At 54.9% G+C, this 21,362-nt stretch overlaps 2 protein-coding genes across 5 annotated transcripts; one reads left to right on the top strand and one right to left on the bottom strand.

Moving 5' to 3' along the window:
* Positions 1-1,132: 1,132 nt before the first annotated feature.
* Msln (mesothelin) lies at positions 1,133-7,325 on the top strand. 3 transcript variants are annotated; one of them, XM_042283766.2, is made up of 17 exons: positions 1,133-1,231; positions 1,965-2,055; positions 2,345-2,388; positions 2,729-2,778; positions 3,091-3,211; positions 3,800-3,885; positions 4,071-4,200; positions 4,293-4,486; positions 4,716-4,806; positions 4,881-4,980; positions 5,238-5,416; positions 5,501-5,656; positions 5,737-5,879; positions 5,961-6,088; positions 6,380-6,474; positions 6,848-7,034; positions 7,106-7,325. In XM_042283766.2, the coding sequence occupies exons 2-17, from the start codon at positions 1,968-1,970 to the stop codon at positions 7,192-7,194; spliced, it is 1,881 nt and encodes a 626-aa protein (XP_042139700.1). In that variant the 5' UTR covers positions 1,133-1,231; positions 1,965-1,967; the 3' UTR covers positions 7,195-7,325. The 3 variants fall into 3 exon arrangements, with proteins under 3 accessions (XP_042139700.1, XP_015853026.1, XP_042139701.1); XM_015997540.3 differs by lacking the exon at positions 1,133-1,231 and adding an exon at positions 1,795-1,866; XM_042283767.2 differs by lacking the exon at positions 1,133-1,231 and adding an exon at positions 1,840-1,857.
* Positions 7,326-7,839: 514 nt separating this feature from the next.
* LOC102918166 (mesothelin-like protein) lies at positions 7,840-20,494 on the bottom strand. 2 transcript variants are annotated; one of them, XM_076578127.1, is made up of 16 exons: positions 20,211-20,494; positions 19,538-19,752; positions 18,586-18,706; positions 17,061-17,181; positions 13,515-13,600; positions 13,240-13,366; positions 12,972-13,162; positions 12,522-12,612; positions 12,193-12,334; positions 11,662-11,849; positions 11,435-11,590; positions 11,224-11,351; positions 9,824-9,954; positions 9,601-9,695; positions 8,973-9,222; positions 7,840-8,341 (listed from the first exon to the last, which is right to left on the bottom strand). In XM_076578127.1, exons 2-16 carry the CDS (start codon positions 19,578-19,580, stop codon positions 8,127-8,129), a joined length of 2,085 nt encoding a protein of 694 aa, XP_076434242.1. In that variant the 5' UTR covers positions 19,581-19,752; positions 20,211-20,494; the 3' UTR covers positions 7,840-8,126. The 2 variants fall into 2 exon arrangements, with proteins under 2 accessions (XP_076434242.1, XP_042139713.1); XM_042283779.2 differs by having other exon boundaries at positions 19,538-19,674; positions 20,211-20,443.
* Positions 20,495-21,362: the final 868 nt, after the last annotated feature.

Below are 21,362 nucleotides of genomic sequence, written 5' to 3' on the forward strand. Positions count from 1 at the left end.
AAGTGCATTGTGGGTAGGGTGAACATTCAGCTGCATCAGTGCCACTTGGCACCTCTGGCCCAGCTGGACAAGGGTCAGGACAGGAATGTCCCAGGTCCTGAGAACTCTCAGGAGAGGGGCCAGACAATGTCGCCCACCATGGGTTGTCCTTCCCTGCTGCACAAGGAGGGGGTGGCAAGGACTCAGTTCCCCTCCTGCCCTCTAGGTTTATTCTGCCTCCTGCCTCTGACATGCTGTGCAACCCCAGCTGGCCTCAGAACATCTCTGTTTTAGGCAGAGCCAGGCAGCCCTCTGTTGAAGACCCATCCCTGGTTTTTGGTCCCACCCAGCCTCACCTAAGTCTGACCTTTGCAAGGAATGTGGTCTGACCTCATTTCCTATCATTCAGGGACAGACCGGACTGGGCTGGAGGGAGGCTGTGCAGGGGGGCTGTGGAGATAGCTGGGCAGGTTGTCCTGCGACCCCTCACCTGCCCAGCTGGAGGGAGGATGGCCACTGTCTTGCCATAGACTCAGCCACTTCATCTCATACTCTATTCGTAGGAGCTTGTCGTCTGCTCAGAGCCACCTGGGGAATAAGGGGCGATGTTGCCTGGCAACAAGGGAAAGCCAGGGTCAGCCTTTTCCATGGCTAGGTCCCATCTTAGAGTCCTGGACAGGATCTGAGCAGGCCTGGCATACAGTTGGTGCTCAGCAGATGTGTGGGGGATAAATGAACAATGGATGCTGATTGGTGCTGATTGTGGATGGTGAGGGGTAGGATGCATCTAAATGACTCTCCTGTGTTCCCCCATCCCTGGGACCCCATAACACAATGCCAATGGAACAATTGTGGGTATTTCTGTTTCACCCTGAGATCCTATGTGACTGTAGGACAGTGGTCCCCATCTGCCCCTTTTAGGATGTGTGTGTGTGTGTGTGTGTGTGTGTGTGTGTGTGTGAAAGATGCAGATTCCAGGGCCCACAGTTGCCTGCAGAGCCTAGGCTTTTAAGGAGCCCCTGCTAGGGATGGTAGGCAGGTCCTGACTCACACAGGACTAGGCTGTAAGCTGCATCGTCTCCCGGGTTGAGGGGAGACAGTGAGACATGGTTCTTGCCAGGGCTCACTCTCTTTACACATCGTCTTCTGGTCCACAGAGTGTTCTACCTGCTCTGGAACGTCTTAGCTACAGGAACCTCTGACCTGTGAGACCTGGGACTCCCCAGACATTCCCTACTGCTGGGCTGGCCAGGTAACTTAAACATGGGAGCATGAGGCAAAGTTAGCTAGGATATAGCCCACACATGTCCAGGAAGACACTTCTCCAATGAACAGCTCCCACTCACCCTGTCCACAGGGGCTCTGGACCCCACCCCAGAGGAGACACGTGGACCCTTTGGTGCCTACTTACCCATCTGCTGTCCTAACCATATCAGGGCTTGAAAAGCATTCAGAGACGCATGAAACCCTAAGGGACTGATATGGGAGAGGCATTGTCTTCCCTTGCAGTCTGTCTGTCTGATGGGGCCCTGCGTTTGTGCAAATCGCAGATACCTTCAGCCTCATGCCCCAGGGAAAAGGGTGGCTCAACATAACCCCCAGCCTGACCCACTCAGTCCCCCTAGTACAAATGGGGACACCAGTGACAACGTGAGCAGGAGACAGCCTTGTCTCCTGGTTATAATCTTACAGTTCCTCCCTGCTCTGTGGGGATAGAGGATGGGCTCAGCTGTCCACTGGACCTCATAGTCGAGGCGCCTCGCTGGCTCAGACACAGTGCCCCTCCCTATAGGAGGGCTGGTTTTCCTAGGGGCGGGCCTGGCAAGCGGTCAGTGTGGAGAGCCTGCCTGGTAGACACTACTGCAGGTGCCCACAGAGGTTGGACAGGTGCTTTCCCAGGCCCAGAGGCCCCTCATTGTCCCCAGACAGTGGTGTGGGGTGAAGGTTGGGACAGGTGGGAACCTCAGAGCCATTGTTATCCACAGACCATGGCCTGGCCAACAGCTCCACTCCTGCTGGGGTCCTGTGGGAGCCCCATCTGCTGCCGACGCCTTCTGCTGCTTCTCCTTAGTCTCGGTGAGTATGGGGTGTGCTGATCACCCTAGAGAGGTAAGGGAGCCCAGGAAAAGGCTCTACCTGCCCCACACTTTCTCCTTGGGCCATTGCTAGGTGGCTTGAGTTCCAGGAGGGCTAGGGACTGAGAACAGTGAGAGGCTTGGAAAGGCCTGGGCCAGGGGGATACAGGCTATATGATGTACAGGGGCCTTAACTCTCTTTCTACACCCGGTGGGGTGTGCAGAGGGCTGGAATCAGGGAGCCCAGTTCTGCCCCGGCCTGCCTCCAGCTTTATACCCTCTGCCCACAGGGTGGATGCCACTTTTGCAGGTCCAGGCTACAAAGACGGGCCAGGTGAGGTGCCCTGGAGGACCCAGAGGGATTTTCTAGTCTTGGGGCTGTGGGCTATGTTGTCTCTACTCTCCACATGGATGCATGCATCTCTGAGTGCCCCCTTTCAGAGGTGGCTGTTGGTCAAAGGGCTGATAAGCCCAGAGAGCAGCAGAATCTTGGCTACAACTAGGCCCTGAAAGGAGCTGAGTTGGGAAGCAGTGAGGTCCTTGGGGGTTAAGTCACAGGTCCCCGAAGTAGCCAGACTCAGGTCGTACCTGGACCTTGAAAGTGTTGAGACCAAGGAATAGGCATGGAAGCCCCAATGTGCTCAGGGAAATGTCAGCCTGGCCTTGTCTCCTAGGAGGCCGCACTCCTCCGTGCTGAACTGACTGGCACCCCTGACTTGGCCAGGTGGGTTCAGCGGCTTTTGGGGGGCTCAGGAGGCCCTGTGGGCTGAAAAAGCAGGTGCCAGGTTCCCATATTTTCATACCTCCTCAATGTCCTCTGTGTCTTGTCTGATCTCTCTACCCACCTCCCTCCCCACCTGGCTGGCTCAGTCAGGGCTGTGGGGGAAGGACTGTGCTCCAGGCCACAAGCACTGTGCCCTCCAGGCTGTGTCTTGTCTCAGGGAGGGCCTCCAGGGTCCTGAAGGGAGGGCCCTCTGGGCAGGGAAGCACTTCGAGAGGGACAGTGTTGGGTGCAGACTCCCAGCCCTGTCCACAGTTTCCCCGCCGGCCTCTCTCTTGACCTCACTTGTGGTGACGTATCTGGCCTGAGCATGAAGCGTGCCCAGGAGCTGGCTGTGGCTGTGAGGCAGAAGAACATCACCCTCCAAGTGAATCAGGTCGGTCCCTCCATGGTCTTTGGGTGGGATGAGGGAGACGCACCATGGCTGGGAAGTTGGTGACTAGTTTCTATGATACCACCGCCCCCCTTCAACCCGACCCAGGATCTCATCCTGGCTGGTGGCTCCCCTCACAGCTCCTCTTGCTGCCTAAGCTGACCCCTGGGAATGTGTCTCTATGGGGCTTCAGATCTCTGGGTGTCTGAATGCCTCCCCCCCAACCCCCCACCCCCTGGGCCTGCTGCCCTTTCTCAAATCTGAGATGACCTTGCTGTCCTTCTGCTGGAGACCTTGCCTCATCTTTCAAGGCTCTGTCCTCAAAACATGGTCAATGGTGGCATGACTCAGGCGGGGATTGGGGTGGGGGGAAAGAGGAAGGTCAACCTGACTAGCCTGTATGGATTCAAGATCAAGGCAAGCCCTGTCCCTGGCTCTCAAGGCAGTGGGATGTTCATGCCACAGGCTGTGTGAACAGAGTCAGGGTACGGCGTGTGGCCTGTAGGGTGGATTAGAACTGGGCTGCCCCAGGCCATCCTTGAGGGCTGTGGCCGAGAACATTCTGAGCTTCATGTCCTGGTCTCCTGGCAGCTGCGATGTCTGGCACGTCGCCTTCCTAAGTACCTCACCAATGAGGAACTGGATGCCCTCCCGCTGGACCTGCTGCTCTTCCTCAAGTAGGTCTCAAGTTGGGGACTTGGTCTCACGTCCCATATCCTCAACCCCCACCTTGCCCTGGACAACAATGTATAGTGGCTGGGTGGCTTTGCCAGGGAGGCAGGCAATGGAGTGTGTGTGTGTGTGTGTGTGTGTGTGTGTGTGTGTTTACATACACAGTAATCCGCACAATTCCTCTCCATAGCCCAGTCATGTTTCCGGGGCAACGGGCCTGTGCCCACTTCTTCTCCCTCATCTCTAAAGCCAATGTAGATTTGCTCCCACAGAGATCTCTGGAGCGCCAGAGGCTGCTGCCTGCAGCTCTGGAATGCCAGGTATGGAATGCTGCCATCTACTAGAGGCAGAGACAAAGCATGGGGTGGGCTGGGCGGTTTCCCGAAGGTACTGAGGCTGGCTGTGTGTGCAGGGCGTGCATAGCTTTCAAGTGAGCGAGGCAGATGTGCAGGCTCTCGGAGGCCTGGCCTGTGACCTGCCTGGGAAGTTTGTGGCCAAATCTTCCCAAGTCCTCCTTCCCCGGCTGGCGGGCTGCCGAGGACCCCTGAACCAGGGCCAGGAAGAGGCAGTCAGGGAGGCTCTGAGGAGTGGACAATCCCCGTATGGGTGAGTAGGGACGGCTTAGCCTATGGGCAGATATGTGTGAGGGTTTCCATCGCCACAGTGGGTTTCCTAGAGCCGCGTCTCCCCTGCTGGATCCTGTCAGGTCTTGTTCCCTAGGAGGCTGCACTCCTTGATCTGTCAGGGGAGACACTGTCTGTCCCAGTTTCTGTCTCCGGAGCTCTGTCTGGGGCCACCTTCTGAGTCCCTGAGCTGGGCCCCTGTTTCTGGACAGCCCCCCATTAAAGTGGTCAGTCTCCACTCTGGACGCTCTGCAGGGCCTGCTGGCAGTGTTGGATGAGTCCATCGTCCACAGCATCCCCAAGGTAAGATCCTGCTACCTGGCCTGCCGTTGAAGCTCCCGGGCTTTGAGGCTCAGGCTGCGATGGTTCTTCCTCAGGATGTCATAGCTGAATGGTTGCAACACATCTCCCGAGGCCCCTCCTGGCTGGGGCCTGAGCTGACGGCCATGCTCCCAAGATTCAGGCGGGACACAGAGGGTGAGTCCAGAGCCGTGTCTGTTTGATAGCAACCTGGGATAGGACACTAGGGACAGGGATCTGGCATCGTAGAGTTTCATTTGCTCCAACCAGTGGCTCTTCCTGGCTCCTCAGCTTGGTCAGTCATAACTTCACAGGGTGAATAGGATTGCATCATTTTGTCAGTGGGTAAACGGAGGCCAGTGTGTCACGGCAGGCGTGGGAGGAGGGAGAGTTGAGAGGGGCAAACTGCCTCTGACTCTTGCCTGTTCCTCCAGAGAAAGCCTGCCCTCCAGGGCGGGAGCCCCAAGAAGTGGATGAAAACCTCATCTTCTACCAGAATTGGGAGCTAGAGGCCTGTGTGGATGGCGCCATGCTGGCCACCCAGATGGACCTTGTGAATGAGATTCCCTTCACCTATGAGCAGCTCAACATCTTCAAGCACAAACTGGACAAGGTAACTCATAATGGGCTTCTATCTGTCTGCTGTGCCCAGGACTGCTTTCCCAACAACCCCAGGAGTTGGTCCCTTCTTCCATAGACCTACCCACAAGGCTATCCCGAGTCCCTGATCCAGCAGCTGGGGCACTTCTTCCGATACATCAGCCCTGAGGACATCCGCCAGTGGAATGTGACCTCACCAGAGACAGTGAAAACTCTGCTCAAAGTCACCAAAGGACAAAAGATGGATGCTCAGGTAACATCTGCCCCAGAGGACATGGACAAGGGGATGCATCTTTCCCTGCCCCAAGGCGCCTTAGCGGCTTCTGCCCACAGGCGATCGCCCTGGTTGCCTGCTATCTTCGGGGAGGAGGCATCCTGGACCAGGACATAGTAAAAGCCCTGGATGACATCCCTTTAACCTACCTGTGTGACATTGGACCCCAGAATCTGCACTCTATACCCTCCAGTGTCTTGCGGTGAGTTTCCGGTGTGCTCTGCAGGGCTGAATGGATAGTCAGAGCTTCCTAATCATTGCCATGTCCCACAATGTTCCCCAGGCTGGTTAAACCCCAAGACCTGAGTGAGTGCAGCCAGAGGCATCTGGGTATCCTCTATGAAAAGGCGTGCTTGGCTTTCCAGAATGTGAGCAGTCAGGAATACTTTGAGAAAATCAGGACATTCCTGGGTGAGTCAAGGCACACATGGGTGGCTACAATGGGAGCACTGCGGACCCCACAGTTACATGCCAAGTCCTAGCCTCTCCCTGCCCCACCCAGGGCTTCCTAGGCATACATGGGATCTGACACTGATGACTTTGGCTCTCCCACCCCTTCTGACCCCGGTGGTCCAGATGGTTGTTGAGTAATAGAAGGGCCTGGGCATTAGGAAGAAGACAATCTCTGAGAAACTGAGCACGCTCTATCAAGGGTGGGACTGTATGGTGCTGTGAGCTTTCAAACTGCCTCCATACCTGCAGGTGGGGCCTCTGCGGAGGACCTGAGGGCCCTCAGCCAGCAGAATGTGAGCATGGACTTGGCCACTTTCAAAAAGCTGCAGATGGACGCCCTGCTGGTAAGTGGAGATGGGAACTCAGGAGGGAGGGCTCAAGAGAGGCACCATAGAAAGTGGCCAGGCCTCCTAAGAAAGGCTTGCGGGTGGTTGGGGGGTCCTTACATGGGATGGAGGGCCTTTTGTGGGGTAGAGCCTCAGAAGGAGGGCCTAGTGTAAAGCAGGGTCACAGGAGGGACAAGAAACAGGACCTCATGAGCAGGGGGTGGTCCTTGTGAGGGAGGAGTTTGGACAGGATCTGCTGGAAGAGGTGCGGCCTCACAAGGGGCCCCTTGTACATAGGGGTTGAGGTATCATGGGCTGCAATTTACTAACAGTAGACCCTCCAACCTTCTGGGGGCCTAGAGACCCTGATTGCTACCTCATGCTCTGGCAGGGGCTGACTGTGCCTGAGGTCCAGAAACTTCTAGGGCCACACATTGTGGGCCTGAAGACCGAAGAGGATAAAAGCCCTGTCCGCGACTGGATCTTCAGGCAGCGGCAGGAAGAGCTGGACAGGCTGGGTTTGGGGCTTCAGGGTGGCATCCCCAGTGGCTACCTGGTCCTGGACCTCAATGTCCGAGGTGAGCTGGGCTGCCCAGGGGCAGAGCTGGGGGATGGAGTCAGGAGTCTGAGTGGCCTCTTCTCCTTGCAGAGGCGTTTTCCAGTGGAGCCCCATTCCTTGGACCAAGATTTGTACTTGCATGGATTCCAGCTCTGCTCCCAGCTTTAATACTGAGCTGACACCATCACCCCTAAGGCTCCTGGCTCCAACCCTACTGGGGAGCCCCATCTTGACCAGGAGCAGGTCCCAGGGGTTATTGCCAAAGTTTGAGGACTCTTGAACTCAATAAACAGTAGCATTGGCCCCTTGAGATGTCCTGTAGTGTTCCTAAGACCAGTCAAGAGAATGACTCTGAAGCTTCCTATGATCACAGAATCACATGAATACAGCTCCCTGTGTTCATCCCTTCCAATCTCTTAGAAAGAAGGATGGGGGCTGGAGAGATGGCTCAGCAATTAATAGCACTGGCTGCTCTTCTAGAGGACCCCGGTTCAATTCCCAGGACCCATATGGCAACTCACAACTGTCTATGACTCCAGCTCCCGGGATCTTAGGCCCTCACACAGACACACATGCAGGCAAAACACCAATGTACATAAAATAAAATAAAATAAAATAAAATAAAATAAAATAAAATAAAATAAATATTTTAAAAAAGAGGCATGAAAGTGGACCCCCAGGCAGGTGGTAGCTATTTGAGGCCTTCCTGATGGGATTGCTGCCATCTCCAAGGTAGTGGAAATCCTGAGACCCTAGCTGAGGGATGCGGGAGGCCACCACAGTCTGGGCCCTGACAGAAGGATTCTGTCTCCAACAAGGCCCTAGCAGAGACACAGGCTGTACAATAGCCTTGTGCTTTATTCAAATCCACCAGTGAAGGCAGTAACATTGAAGTGGCACCAAGTCCACTTGTCTTGGAATAGGCCAGAAGGTCTGGACCCTGTCTCCTCCTATCAACCTGCTCTTGTGGCTGGGCAGGTCCTATCTCCTTATGGGCCCAGGTCCTGGGAGCTGAGGTGTGTGCCAGAGCCAGTCTCCTAGGATGGGGAACACAGCAGGTCCCCTGGGGCCTGGGACATGTACTTCAGCCTAGATGGGTGTCTTGTTCCATCTAGCAGCTCCGTTGCTTCTGTAGCTGATGTTCAGGGGTCTGACTGCCCTGGGTCAGAACCATTGGCAGTGTCCAGGGTTCTAGTGTCCTGTGAGCAGCGCCTATTGGTCCTGAAGGTGTAGCAGCCACAAGTAGCTGGACACAGTATACCCACAAGAGGCTGGAAGGCAGAGCCACAGCGAGTGACAGGTACCCCGGATGAACTGGAGGGCTTCCTGCAGGTGGAACAAGGAAGGGACCCATTAATCCTGATTAGAAGACACCCCCCCAGAGTCCCTGCTGTCATCCTTCCCTTGGTGATGGTGACAGTTGGAGGGTCGGTGAGGACCCCGCCCATGGCTGCTCTTCTGGTCTCAGCCTCATCCCTTTTCGTGGTTTGGTTTTTGGGGGGCATTAGTTTTGTTTCTGTGGTGTTGGGGATTGAACCTGGGTCTTTGCACTTGGCCAGGCAAGTTCTTTCCACTGAGCTGCATCCCCAGCTCTCCTGGCCCCCATAAATGTGTGTATGTATATAATATGCACACACACACACACACACACACACACACACACACACACACACACACACACACACGTTTCCCAGGGTAGCCTTAAACTTTCTCTGAAGCTCAGGAAGGTCTTGAACTTGAACTTGCAGTCCTTCTCCTGTCTTGGTCTCCTGAGTAGCTGGCCCTGGGCCGCCAGGCTTGGCTCTCATTTAGTGGGTTTTGGAGGAGGTAATTGTATCACTGTAGATGGTTCATCAGGCAATGACCTGTGACACATGGCAGACCCCTCAGGAGGCAAATAACAGGCAGGGACAGCCAGAGGTCTGCTAAGGATGGGAACAAGGGGTGTGGACCATACCTGAGGCAGGGGAAACGCCATCATCCCCAGGCAGATTCGAGGTATGGGTCAAATCGGATGGTGGGTAGGCAGCATTGGGGGGCCTGTTGGTCACATAGGCCAGGGTGGGGCTGGTGTCCAGGCCCATCCCAGACAGGTCTGACATGTTGTGGTTGTGCATCCACAGGACGACATTTGGATGGTTGCGAGCCTTCTGCAGGTCCCCCACATTCTGGCCCAGCAGACTTCTCACATTGTCCACACTCAGGTTCTGTAAATGAAGCCAGGGGTTTTGGAGGGAGGTGTGAGGACCCATGGGGCTGCCTTCCTTACTCAAGGACCCAGAAAGGTAGTGCTGCTCCTAGGACTGAGCAGGACGAGGACCGTGAGGCACAGAGGTCACATGCCATCCAGCTGTACTCCTCAGGCTTTGGAACATATGGGTCTGAGACCTGGGGTTCCCAGCTTGGCCACCCCCACCCTGTCTACCTACTACAGAGGCAGACTTCGAGCCAGGCATTGTGGAGTATGTCACAAACCCCAGCACTCAAGACTCTGGGGTAGAATGATTGTGAGTTCCAGGCCAGCCTGGGCTACAGAGTAAGACCACATCTCAACAAAACAAATCAGAGGTATCCCCTGGGCCCACCTTCAACATGAAGGGGTTGAGGTTGGTGAATGTATCAATGTCCATAGAGATGTTGGCCTGGGCCAGGTATTGAAGTTCCTCCAAGGGAGCACCACCTAGAGAGAGCAGTGGTGAGGGGTAGAGAGGCAGAGGACTTGTGTGTGGGGGGTGACACATGGCAGAGGTAGGGGCGTATTAAGGAGAGGCAGAGGACTTCGGGGAGAGATGTCAGTGCAGGGCTCACCGAGGTAGGGGCGTATTAAGTAGTAGTATTCTCCCACAGTACTGGTGTTCCTAAAGACCTCACGAGCCTTGGCGAAGAGCACATCCTTCCGACTCTGAGGGCAGGGAGAGATGTCTGGAGCCCCAGCCAGCCTGAGTAGGATGAGGCAGATGAGTAGGCTGGAAGCCCCTTGACCTTGACCACTGAGTGTAGCCTCTACCCCTTGAAACACAGATTTCTTCTTGCCCCCTGTACTGGGTGAGAGCATAACCCCCTAAATTTAAATCCATCTGGTACCTCAGAAAGTGCCTTTATTTATTTGGAAATAAGAAACTCTTGGCAGATGAAACCAGAGTAGAAGATGAAGTTCCACTGGCTGAGGTTAGCCTAACTTCCTCATGTCCTTATGACAAGCAGGGCTTTTGGATACAGACACACAGGTAAGAGCAAGAAAGGCCTTCCTGTGAGATTCTGAGGGGCCTGGTCCTGCGGACATTCTGACTCTGCACTTCTGGCTTCTAGAAGTCCTAGAGAATTTATCTCTCATTTCAAGTCACTCAGCTTGTGATACTTCCTTTTCTTCCTTTTATATTTTTTTTATCCTTTTTTTATATTACTTATGTGTGCGCGCACATGTGTGGGGGCATCACAGCACATGTGTGGAGGTCAGTGGAGAGCCTGAAGAAGTCAGTGCTTGCCCTCAACCGTGTGGGACCCAGGTTGATCGAACCTGGGTTGTGAGACTTGGTGGCAAGCACCATCACCCTCTGAACCATCCTGCTAATCCTCTTTGTGTGCATATTTGTGTGTGTGTGTGAGTGTGTGTGTGTGTGTTCACACACGTGTGTGCATGTGTGCAGGCCAGAGGCTGACTTCAGGTGTCTTCCTCAGTACCAGTTTTTTGGGACATTGGCCTGGGACTCATCATTTCAGCTAGACTGATCAGCTAGCCTGGCTGACCAGCAAGCCCAGGGCTCTTCCTGTCTCTCTTTCCCCGTGCTGGCATTCCAGGTGTGGCTGTCGGTGCCAGTTTTTTTTTTTTTTTTTTTTGGTTTTTCGAGACAGGGTTTCTCTGTGTAGCTTTGCGCCTTTCCTGGAACTCACTTGGTAGCCCAGGCTGGCCTCGAACTCACAGAGATTCGCCTGGCTCTGCCTCCCGAGTGCTGGGATTAAAGGCGTGCGCCACCACCGCCCGGCCGGTGCCAGTTTTTTAAGCTGTGTGCTGGAGAGCTAAACTTGGGTCGCTGCGCTAGTGCTGGAAGCACTTTACTAGTCGAGCTGTGTCCCTTGCTGTTTGTGACATTTTCTTGTGGTGGTCCAACGTGCCTCTGATGGCCTGGTGTGGACCATTCTACCACCTCTCCCCAACCTCAGTTTCCCCTGCGCCTCTTGCTGGGAAGGTGGTTGACAGGGCGGCTCACCGGAACTCCGAGGGCTGGATGATCTGGATCTGCTTGACGCTCATCCAGCAGAGACGGGAGCCCCCGATGGCCACCAGAAGGGCACCAGTAACCTTGCCGTTATGGTCCAAGAACTTCTGTAGAACCGCCTAGAGGCAGGGCCCGAGTTAGTGGGCCTGGGCAAACCAGACCAGCCAGCTTCAGCCCCATTGCCAGCCCTCACCATCCTCACCTCTGTCTGGTTCTCCAGAGCTGCATCTGAGGCCAGCAGGACCATCACGGTGTCTCCAGATGTGATGTTCCACTGGCCTATTTCAGCGAGGGAGTAGAGGTAGACCAGCGAGGTGATGAGGTGCAGCTGGTCCTCAGGGATGCCGTGTGGGTAGATCTGAGGCGGGTGGGCAGTTTGAGTTGGAGCCCAGCCCTGGAGCCGCCACCCCAGACTGACCATCCACACACCTGAGCGAGCTTGGCTTTGACCACGCGCTGGCACTCTGCAGGCAGGGGGTGCTGCAGTAAGGGGTCCAGGTTGGCCCTGAGCACACGTGTGCCCAGACAGGACTCCAGCTGGGTACAGTCGTAGTGCACCAGGAAGAGGTCGTCGTGCAGGGTGGCTGCTGTGATGTTGCCACGGACACAGGAGCTCCCTGCAGGGTATGCTGGTGAGCAGGCTGGCAGGTGAAGGCCTGAGCTGACAACTTGCTGCCTTTGGGACCCCTCTTGGACCCTGGCCTCCACTTTTTTTCTTGTTTGCTCTCAGGGGACGGAGTCTTGCTATGTATCCTATGCTGGCCTCAAACTTAAGATCCTCCTGGCTGGGCCCCTTAAGCACTTCCATGCCCAGCCCCCTCTACTTCCGATTTAACCAGACCTCCTTGACTTGCTCATCATTCTTGGTGTCTAGCCAAGAGCTTGGCCCAGACTAGGCCAAAATTAGGAGTCCAGACTGAGGGAGGCATAGTGTCCCTAGTCCACCCTGATCACACTGACCTGTGCGCCGCTTGAGCCTTGAGGACACGGAATCGGCCTTGGACTCCAGGAAGTTGGTGACGAAGCGCCCGGCGTCACGCCTGCTCAGCTGACCTGCCCGGTAAGCAGCCACCACGCTGCGGAAGAAGTCCAAGCCCACAGCCTGGCAGGGCAAGTGTGTCCATTCCCAGTCATAGGAAGGGCCAGCCTCGTCCCTCCCTCTGCCCCACCGGCCATGTGTGCTGTGACAGGAGCACCCAGGGCCGCCACTCAGAGTGGCTGTGTGGCACTCACAGTCCTGGATGGACTGGTGGTGCCCACAGCCAGCCCCACTCCAGGTACCTTCCTACCTCCTGCACCTTCTCCCACAGGTGGGGGCTGATGTAGGTGGCCAGAGGTCCCAGGGCCTGCAGCCCCTCCAGGTTCCAGGAGCCAGGAGGCCTGGTGCATGGGAAAGGGTGCTGTGTCGGAGTCTAACATGCCACCCCATGCCCTAAAGAAGGCTGGAAGAATATTCATAGGCTCCAAGCTCCTGGCCAGTGCCCACAGATTTGGGGATTTGTCCTGCTGTGAACCCCAGGTGGTGGGAAGCACCCTGAACCCTGTACCTCCATGCCTCAACCTGCAATGTCGGAGTGGGGCCGGGGCTGGGGTCAGAATTCAAATAGCAAAGACTGTGGGAAGGCCTCACTGCCACCCTGGGTTCAAACCTCAAGCTCCCTCCCTCTTATCTCAAGGAAGGAAACCCCTCTAGCCTCCCTGGTCCCCCCTCCCCCTGATCCCTGGAACCCTCCACCCACCCAATTTGTGTCTTCCCACTGGCCAGCAGGGTGTTGAGGGCTGTAGTTTGCATGACAGTTAGCTTTGGGCACCGAAGCAGGTTCTTCAGCACATGAGGGTCTGCAGCCACGATTTGGGGCGCCTCCATGTCACATACCAGGACCCCAAGAAGCCCCAGGTCTGAGGCACTGAGCTGTAGGTGGGGTTTCCCCTGCAGGGACAGAAGGTCAATGCTCAACAGATGACCTGGCCTCGCTGCCCAATCCTGTCCTCCCTTGAGGCACCTACCAGACAGGCCAAGGCTGTGTGCTGTAGGGCAATTCTCTGGTCGGGCAAATTGGCCAGCAGTTCTGTGTCTCCTTGGGCAGCATGGTGAATGAAGGCCCGGCAGTTGGCGTCCCTCACCTGGTCCAGACTGAAGCGGAGGGATGTCAGGGAGGCAATTCTGGGCCTCCCACCGGCCTTCCCAGTGTCTCCAGGGTGGCTCAAGATCAGAGGAGGGTTGCCCAACCACACCTGGCAGGCACGAAATGATGGGGAGGCCACAGCAGGGACACACTCACTTGTAGAAGAGCAGGAGGTTGGGCGGGTGGAACTCGAAGTCGTCCTGGAGGCCTTGCCGTGCAGCCAGGTTGGCCAAGCAGCTGAGCTGAGCAGGGGGGAGAGGTTGGATAGCAGGTCACCGTCCGTCCAGTGTGGACTGGCCCCGGTGGGACACTGCTCAGCCCCTCCCCCGCTCAGCAGAAGAAGGAACTGGAGATAACCCCGTGTGAGGAAAAACCTGCAGTATCACAGAGATGAGAAGGCAGACGGAGAAACAAGGCCTGAGACAGGTACTCCCGAGAGAGGCAAGTGGACAGACTGCAGCTAAAAGCCAGAGATAAGCCAGGCGCACTTTCAATCCCAGCATTCTGGATGCAGAGGCAGGTGGATCTCTGTGAGTTGGAAGCCAGCATGGTCTATAGAGTGCATTCCAGGGCAACCAGGACTATGCAGAGGCCCTGTCTCAAAAAAAAAATAAAAAATAAAAAATAAAAAAATCCAGAGATGTTCAATTTAGCTCTGTAGTCACTCAACTGTGTTCATGTTACAATGCCCATCTAAGATGATGGCCCCACGGATATTAAACGTAGGTCAGCTTTGCCTAGAGACTGTTGATTCTCTTCCTTCCTTTCATCCTTCCATCTGTCCATCCTTCCATTTTTTCCTTCCTTCCCTCCCTCCTTCACAGCGGTTTCACTGTGTAGCCTGTCTGACCGTGAACTCAAGACTCTCTTGAGTACCAAGATGCCTGGCATACAACGTCACGCCTGTTCTGAATACTTGTCTCCATGTCCCTGTGTGGGTGTTGACGGATTCTGCCTTTCAGGGAACTGGTTCATTTCATCCAAGTTGTCACACCTGTGTGCACAGATAGACATTCCAATCCCTTTATTTTCAAGGGACATGCAACAAACGGCCCTTGCTTGTTTTCACTATCAGCAATTTTGTGTCTCCCCGCTCTCCGATGGCCAGACTAAGGGCGCTTCACCTTTTCACAGAGTGGCTTGTGGCACTGGAGACTTCCATCCGGCTTCATTCATTCTTACCGTCAGCGTTCATCGTTCCATCTCTTCTTCTAGGTTTCTTCTCCTGGCTGCCCGATAGGAAACTACACCGTTGAGTTCAGATATTTTCTTTTAACATTACAATTTTCTCTTTATCGTGGTGGTGGTGGTGGGATTGCACACATGCTGTGGGGTGCATGTGGAGGTCAGAGGGCATTTTGCGGAGATGGTTCTCTCTTTCCATCGTCTGGGTTCTGGGATCAAACCCAGGTTGTCAGACCCAGCGGCAAAGCCTGCAAGCAGGACCCACACCTTTCTGTTTTCTAACACACACATTCAAAGCTGCAGCCAGCCCCTGTTCTCACTGTACCCCGCAGGTTTTGATAAATTTCCTTTTTTTTCTAGACAGGGCCTCACTCTGTGGCTCAGTCTCCGGAGTGCTGGGGTGACAGTAGATACCAGCATGGTGGCTCTATTTTTATTTTCATTTAGCTCACAATGCTTGTGACAATTGTCTTGATGCCACATGTGGTAGTGCACACCGGTAATCCAAGTCCTTGGAAGGCGGAGGCAGGAAGACCAAGAGTTGAAGTTCAGGGCTGAGGGCTGGCGCGGTGGGTAAGTGGTCAGGAGAACTTGCTGATCCTTGCAGAGAACTTGAGTTTGGTTCACAGCGCCCACATGGTGGCTAACAACTGTCTGTGACTCCAGTTCCAGGTGATCCAATGCTGTCTTCTGGGCACTTCACACATACGTGCTACACAGATATGTGTGCAGGCAAAACACCCACATATATTACACTTTAAAAGAAAAAGAGTTAAGGTCACCCTTGGCTACACAGTGAGTTCAAAACCAGACTGGGATACATGAGACCATCAGAAAATAATCTTGAGAGTTATTTGGCCCAGGTATTATTTAAAAGTGTGCTCATGGGCTCAAGAAATGGTTCAGCAGTTAAAAGCATTGGCTGCTCTTCCAGAGGTCCTGGGTTCAATTCCCAGAACCCACAGGTGGCTCACAATCATCCATAACTTCAGTTCTGGAGCATCTGGCACCCTCTTCTGACCTCTTTGGGCACCAGGTACACATGCGATGCACATACATGCAGCAAAACAGCAATACATATAAAATAAATCTTTTTTAAAAAAGAGTGTGTTGCTCAATTTCCAAGTATTTGAGAGTCTTCCATCTACCTTTCTGCACCTGATTTCTTGTTCAAGTTCGTTGTGCTCTGAGAACAGGTACTGGACGCTGTCCACACTGTAAGTTTGGGGAAGGTGGATCTTAGAGCCAGTGCTGCGGCTGTCTTGGTAAGAAGAAGCATGTGTTCTGTTGTCCACACATCTCAGCTCCACGGACCTGAGATGCCGAAAGAACTCTTCGTGGTTTTGATTCTGGCTGCTGCACCTGTCCTGTCCTGACAGGCAGCGAACACCACTGGCTATCACAATGGATTCGCCTGTTTCTCCTCGGATCTATCCGTTTGTGTTATGCGTATCTGAACACTTTGAGGTTAGGTGCACACATGTTAAGGGTTATATTGGAAAAAAAAATAGATGAGCCAGGTGGTGGTGGCACATACCTTAATCCCAGCACTCAGGAGGCAGAGGCAGGCGATCTCTGTGAGTTTGAGGCCAGCCTGGATTACAGAGCATGTTCCAGGACAGGCTCCAAAGCTACACAGAGAAACCTTGTTTCAAAAAACAAAGCAATAACAACAATAAAAAATAGAGGCACTTTCTACACAGTTCAGACTAACCTCTAACTTAGTCCCCCTGCCAAAGCCCCTCAGGCGCGGAGGTTAAAGGCCCGTGCCACGGTGTCTAGCTCTTTCCTTCTGTTAACGTGGACAGGTGATGGCCAGATGTAGCGCCAAGTGGACTCAACAGGCTCCTGCAGCCCCAGCTGGGAGAGAGGCCAATGGGGTTCAAGATCCTCCCTCATGAGCCCTGGGCTGGACCACCCCAAGGAGGCACCACCTCCTAGATGAACCCAGGGAGGGGCCTGAGGCAGTGGACAAGCCCTTGACCGTTTCAAGTCAAGGCAGAAGCACCCTGTAGACAGATTTGCTGGAACATGCTAGAACTGCCCAATGTGGGTGTTCATGCAGATCACCCTCTAGGGGAAGAGTTGCCTCAGAAGGGCCAGACTTCTTGTCACAGCGGGGCCACCAAAAAGTCACATTCTAGGGGCTAGAAAGATGGCTCAGTGGTTAAGAGCACTGCCCTGCCTGCTGTTTCAGAGGACCCAGGTTCAATTCCCAGCACCCACATGACAGCTCATAACTGTCTGTAACTCTAATTCCAGGGAATCTGACACCTTCACACCAATGAATATAAAATAAATTTAAATAAATTATTAAAACATAGCAGTAACAACAAAAAGTCACATTCTAGGCGGTTTTGAGGTTGGCAGGATGACTTGGAGACAGCCCTCTGCTTCAGGGAAGCTGTGCGCCAACCCCCAAGTCCTTGCACGGCGGCCCCTCTACCTGTGTTCGCTCTAGTGTCCCGAGGAGCACGCAAACCCTGTGCTCTGTCTACCCCGGAAGCACTCACTCACCTGCCAGGCTTTGAGCGGGACCCTCTGTGAAGCCAGGCTTCTGATTAAAGTGGAGAGCTCTTCCTGGGGTAGCTGGCTGGCTGGCAAGCACCAAAAGTTCTGCAGGAGGGAGGTGTTGTCCCTGTGTAGGAGGAGGGGGCCATGCCGGATCCAAAGGGGAAGACCCAGGAAGGAAGGCTTTGGCTACTGCAAGGGGGACTCGATCACAGCTTCCTCCACCGCGGAGGGAGGAAGAGGCAGGCAGTGCCGGCTATGGGGAAGATTATTCTCTTTTCTTCCCTTCCCCTTCCTCTCCTTTCCTTCTTCTTCCTTTCCTATCCTTCCATCCATCCTAGAGGACCTTCCTAGAGCCAGGCTGTCAGTGGATGGGGCTTTAACATGGGTCCTTGCCATCACTTCTGGGGCTCAGGCTCAGCTGACTTTGAGCTCAGGCTTGGACTGGTCCTGATAACTGCTGAAGAATATGGGGTCACATGCTGCGTGACCATGAGTGAGGCCATCTTCTGGACCTTTCTCAGGATGTGACATAAAGTCTACCTATCAGGTGGGAGGGTGTCTCCGATACTAACTCAGGCTTGGCTGGATCTACTTGGGATCCTGGGCCTGCCTGACCAGTCATCACATTAACTAACTGGTCCATTGATGATCATCACTCCAAGAAATGGGGGAATGCCAGATGGTGGTGGTGGTGGTGGTGGTGGCGGCGGCGGCGGCGGCGGCGGCGGCAGCCGCCTTTAATCCCAGTACTCGGGAGGCAGAAGCAGGTGGATCTCTGTGAGTTTGAGGCCAGCCTGGGCTACAGAGTGAGTTTCAGGACAAGCTCCAGAGCCACACAGAGAAACCCCGTCTTGAAACACCAATAAACAAATAAATAAATAAATAAACAAACAAATAAATAAATAAATATAAAGAGGAAAAGAAAGGAAAAAAGGAAATGGGGAAGCATTCAAGCCCAGGCTGGAGAGCCCAGGACAGAAAAAAATGACTAAGCTAAAATGATTTGGGGAATAGCAATGGCCTTGAAGGCCCTGGGCCTGGCCCAAGAAGTAAGGGGCGATGACCTAGAGCTCTGAGGGGGAACCTGGGGGACACTGGCTGAGGTCGCAAGTCTCTGATGGTTGAAGCTTCTTCTTTTTTTGGGTGGGGGCGTTTCGAGAGAGGGTTTCTCTGTGTAGTTTGGTGCCTGTCCTGGATCTCGCTCTGTAGACCAGACTAGCCTCAAACTCAGAGAGGTCCGCCTGGCTCTGTCTCCTGAGTGCTGGGATTAAGGGCGTGTGCCATCACTGCCTGCCAAGGCTTCTTGTGAATATGTCCCTGGACCCTGGAAGCAGGCCAGCAAGTGGTGCTGAAGTCAGGCTAGGCCTGCTAGGTCAGAGCTGGCGAAGAGTGGCCCCATCTGGACATTATGTGCAGATTCTGGACACAGTTCCTCCCCTGGGACCACCAACTGAGCACCCAGGATCACCCCTCCTCCTCTCCATGCCCTGTCACAGAAAAGCATTTGCTGGATTTGGGTTTTGCTCACCTGACCCAGGTGCTGGCTTCACTAGCATTCAGCCCCCCCTTGGGGAAGCCCTTAGTCTGAGGTCCAGAGCAGTGGGCAGTGAGGGACAGAAGGAGGGCGAGACCGGGACTCGCCAGGGCACCTGCAACAGAATGGCAGTGAGGGCATGAATGGGGGTTCCCTGTGACCTCCTCAGCCACAGCTCCTCCTAAAACAGACGACCTGGAGGAGGCTTGCAGAGCTATACCAGCTTCTGTGCGCACAGCCTGGATCTGCACGTGCTATGTGTCTTCTGGTACATACAGTGTCCACAAGTGTGCACACATTTTCTGGTGTGTGCCTGTGTGTAAGTGCCTCCCTGAGGGCTGCTCTGTGTACTCGTAATCTGAACACTGAGACCCTAAAACTCAGAGACGGGGGACTGGCTCCCTAGTCTTCCAAGCCCCTTGTTTCTGTAGTGGGACATGAAAGGGTCTCCCAGTCCAGGAAGAGGGGTTTGTTTCCAGGGACGCTTCTCTCGTTGCTCAGAGCAGAGGCACAGTAAAATCTCCTCCGCAACAGGACAGGGCCTATGGAAGATGGCAGCTCTACTCCGATGTCCTTTGTGGACCACTCCCTCCCTGCCTCCTTGGGGCCTGGCCTGGTTTATGCTGGGACTACTGAAGAGGACTTGGTCTATGTCCTGCTGCCTAGACCAGTGGGGGCTCCTTCGGTCACAGCCCTGCCTGGTCCTTACTAGGACCCCCAGGCCTGTGTCGGAGGGACTGTACTTCCAACACTTTTTTGGAGCACACTAGCTGGCCCTGTGTCCAGGGGACCTCACTCTCCTCCCTTCCCTTGCAGCAGGTCCCCAAGTTTGAGTTCATGTGGAGGGGGTGGCTAGAGCATAAAGAATCCCTCCCTCTGCAGCAATATGATCCACAGCCACCCAAGGGCCTAGGGCGTCCCCTTCTGCGTAGAAGTGTTTTCTCACCCACTCTGGAGCCCAAGGCTGACTGTCGGAGTGTCCTAATCATCCCGGCTGGACCGTCTCAGGGCAGGGAAGCCCCAAGGCTGTGGGTTGTAGGTCCAGGCCTAGCTGGAGATGAGGCAGGCAGTGACTCAGGTTGGCTTCACGGCAGATGGAAAGAAGGACAGAAAGAGAAAGAGAAAGCCAGCATCAACATCTTGCAGGGTGCCTGACCCTGTCTGGGGAGGAAAACAACCCCACAAACAAGCGTCACAACGACAGGGAGTGGCAGGGGAGGGGAGCTGGTGAACCTGGCCTTTCTTATCGCAGGTCGGGCCCCGGGGACCCACGGATGCACTGTCTCCAATTAGCAGATCTCACAAACAGCAAATCTCCCAGGCAGTGGGGGAGAGGGGCCCCCACACCTTGTGGCCCAAACCTCAGACATCGGCTGCCTCTGAGTTCTAGAAGGCAAGAGGGGGCCCATCCAGCGCTGTTGGACCGCCCTGAGCCACTGACTTCCCCAGCCCTGCGTGCGCACACAGTATGATGATTTTTGGGCCCTGTGCCTTTCTGACTCAATGTGGCCCAAGAGGCACACAGGGAGGTTACTGCCCTGTGTAGGGGGCAAACCAGGATCAGATGCCCAGCAGCCTGCAACACTGTGATCTGGTTGGTTTCTTCTGTCCTACCTTACCTGAGCAGGAAGGTGGTCTCTGGTGGTGGAGGTGATGTCCAGGGCCCAGGGAGGAGGCTACTCCTGGCCACACGGCCACAGGATAGAGTAGGCCAAGTGTTCCAGATGCCAGTGATCCAGGCTCAGCTTCTGTCAATCCTTGCAGCTGAGCCCCAGGATGCAGGTTTGATGTAGGCAGAGCTGCTACGGTTTCTGCTCATCTGCATACCTGGCCCAGTAGACATCATGGGACTGCCCCGCCTAGTCAATCCACTCTGCCAGTGACACCTGCCAGGGAGGTCTGTGGGGAGGAGACTAGACCGTGCCAGGTGATGCTTGTATCAACCTCTCGGGCCCCCGGCACAGCAAGCACCTGCTCTGTAGCCCCAGGAGAAATTCAGGCTGAGCTTGGGCTGAGCTCAGGGTTGGCAGGCACCCAGCACACACCCTCCCCTTGAGGCCCAGCCTTATTCAGGGTGTGAAGGGTGGCAGCCTGAATTCATGTGTGTCGGCGTCTCTGTGCACAGAGGTGTCTCTCCTTCTGCACACCCTGTGCACCCCTAGAGCTTCCCTAGTCAAGCTGTCCCCACACAGGACATTAGGCACACGAGACAAGTACGGTGGCTGGGCATGGCCATTCTTTGGGTGCTAAATCACAGTGCCATGTAGACGTGTGGGCCGTGGGGCAGAGCGAGCATGCAGAGAGGCATATATTGGACACCCATTCCAGCCTCTGGATCTACTTAGGGCCTGAAAACTGCTGCCAAGACCTCAGGGACACAATCATCATCGGCACCAGCGCCAAGGTGACGGTTCCACCGGGCGAGTCTCGGAAGTGGCTGGGTGAGAGGAAAGTCTGCAAGGGGCATATCCCGGCCCACCTGCTGGGAAGCTGCCTCTGGGCTGAAGTGTAGGACCTGACTGTCCCAGGCTGAGCCCTGGCTCCTGGCACTCGCCGTGGGCCTACTTGAAGCTCTTACTTTGGAAGGGGCTGTGGAGGGCAGGAAGGCTCCAGGGTCTTCTTGAGACCCTGAAGTCTGGGTCTGGAGCTACATGATCACTGCACTCTAAGTATCAGGTGACCAGTAAGCTTGCTTCACAGTCCATGTGAGGCTGGCAGCTGCAGTAACAGCAGACCATGGCCCCTCAGGAGTCCCAGGGGACCTGCCAGGC

The sequence above is a fragment of the Peromyscus maniculatus genome, chromosome 8 (assembly GCF_049852395.1).
Source record: "Peromyscus maniculatus bairdii isolate BWxNUB_F1_BW_parent chromosome 8, HU_Pman_BW_mat_3.1, whole genome shotgun sequence".
Taxonomy (NCBI): domain Eukaryota; kingdom Metazoa; phylum Chordata; class Mammalia; order Rodentia; family Cricetidae; genus Peromyscus; species Peromyscus maniculatus.

Coding starts and splice junctions, on each gene's coding strand:
- Msln (XM_042283766.2), top strand. CDS start 1,968: ATGGCCTGGCCAACAGCTCCACTCCTGCTGGGGTCCTGTGGGAGCCCC. Junction 2,779..3,090: donor GGCACCCCTGACTTGGCCAG/GTGGGTTCAGCG, acceptor CCCTGTCCACAG/TTTCCCCGCCGGCCTCTCTC. Junction 4,487..4,715: donor AGTGGACAATCCCCGTATGG/GTGAGTAGGGAC, acceptor GTTTCTGGACAG/CCCCCCATTAAAGTGGTCAG.
- LOC102918166 (XM_076578127.1), bottom strand. CDS start 19,580: ATGATTAGGACACTCCGACAGTCAGCCTTGGGCTCCAGAGTGG. Junction 18,707..19,537: donor AGCCTTGGGCTCCAGAGTGG/GTGAGAAAACAC, acceptor ATTCTGTTGCAG/GTGCCCTGGCGAGTCCCGGT. Junction 12,613..12,971: donor AGTGGGAAGACACAAATTGG/GTGGGTGGAGGG, acceptor CCCATGCACCAG/GCCTCCTGGCTCCTGGAACC.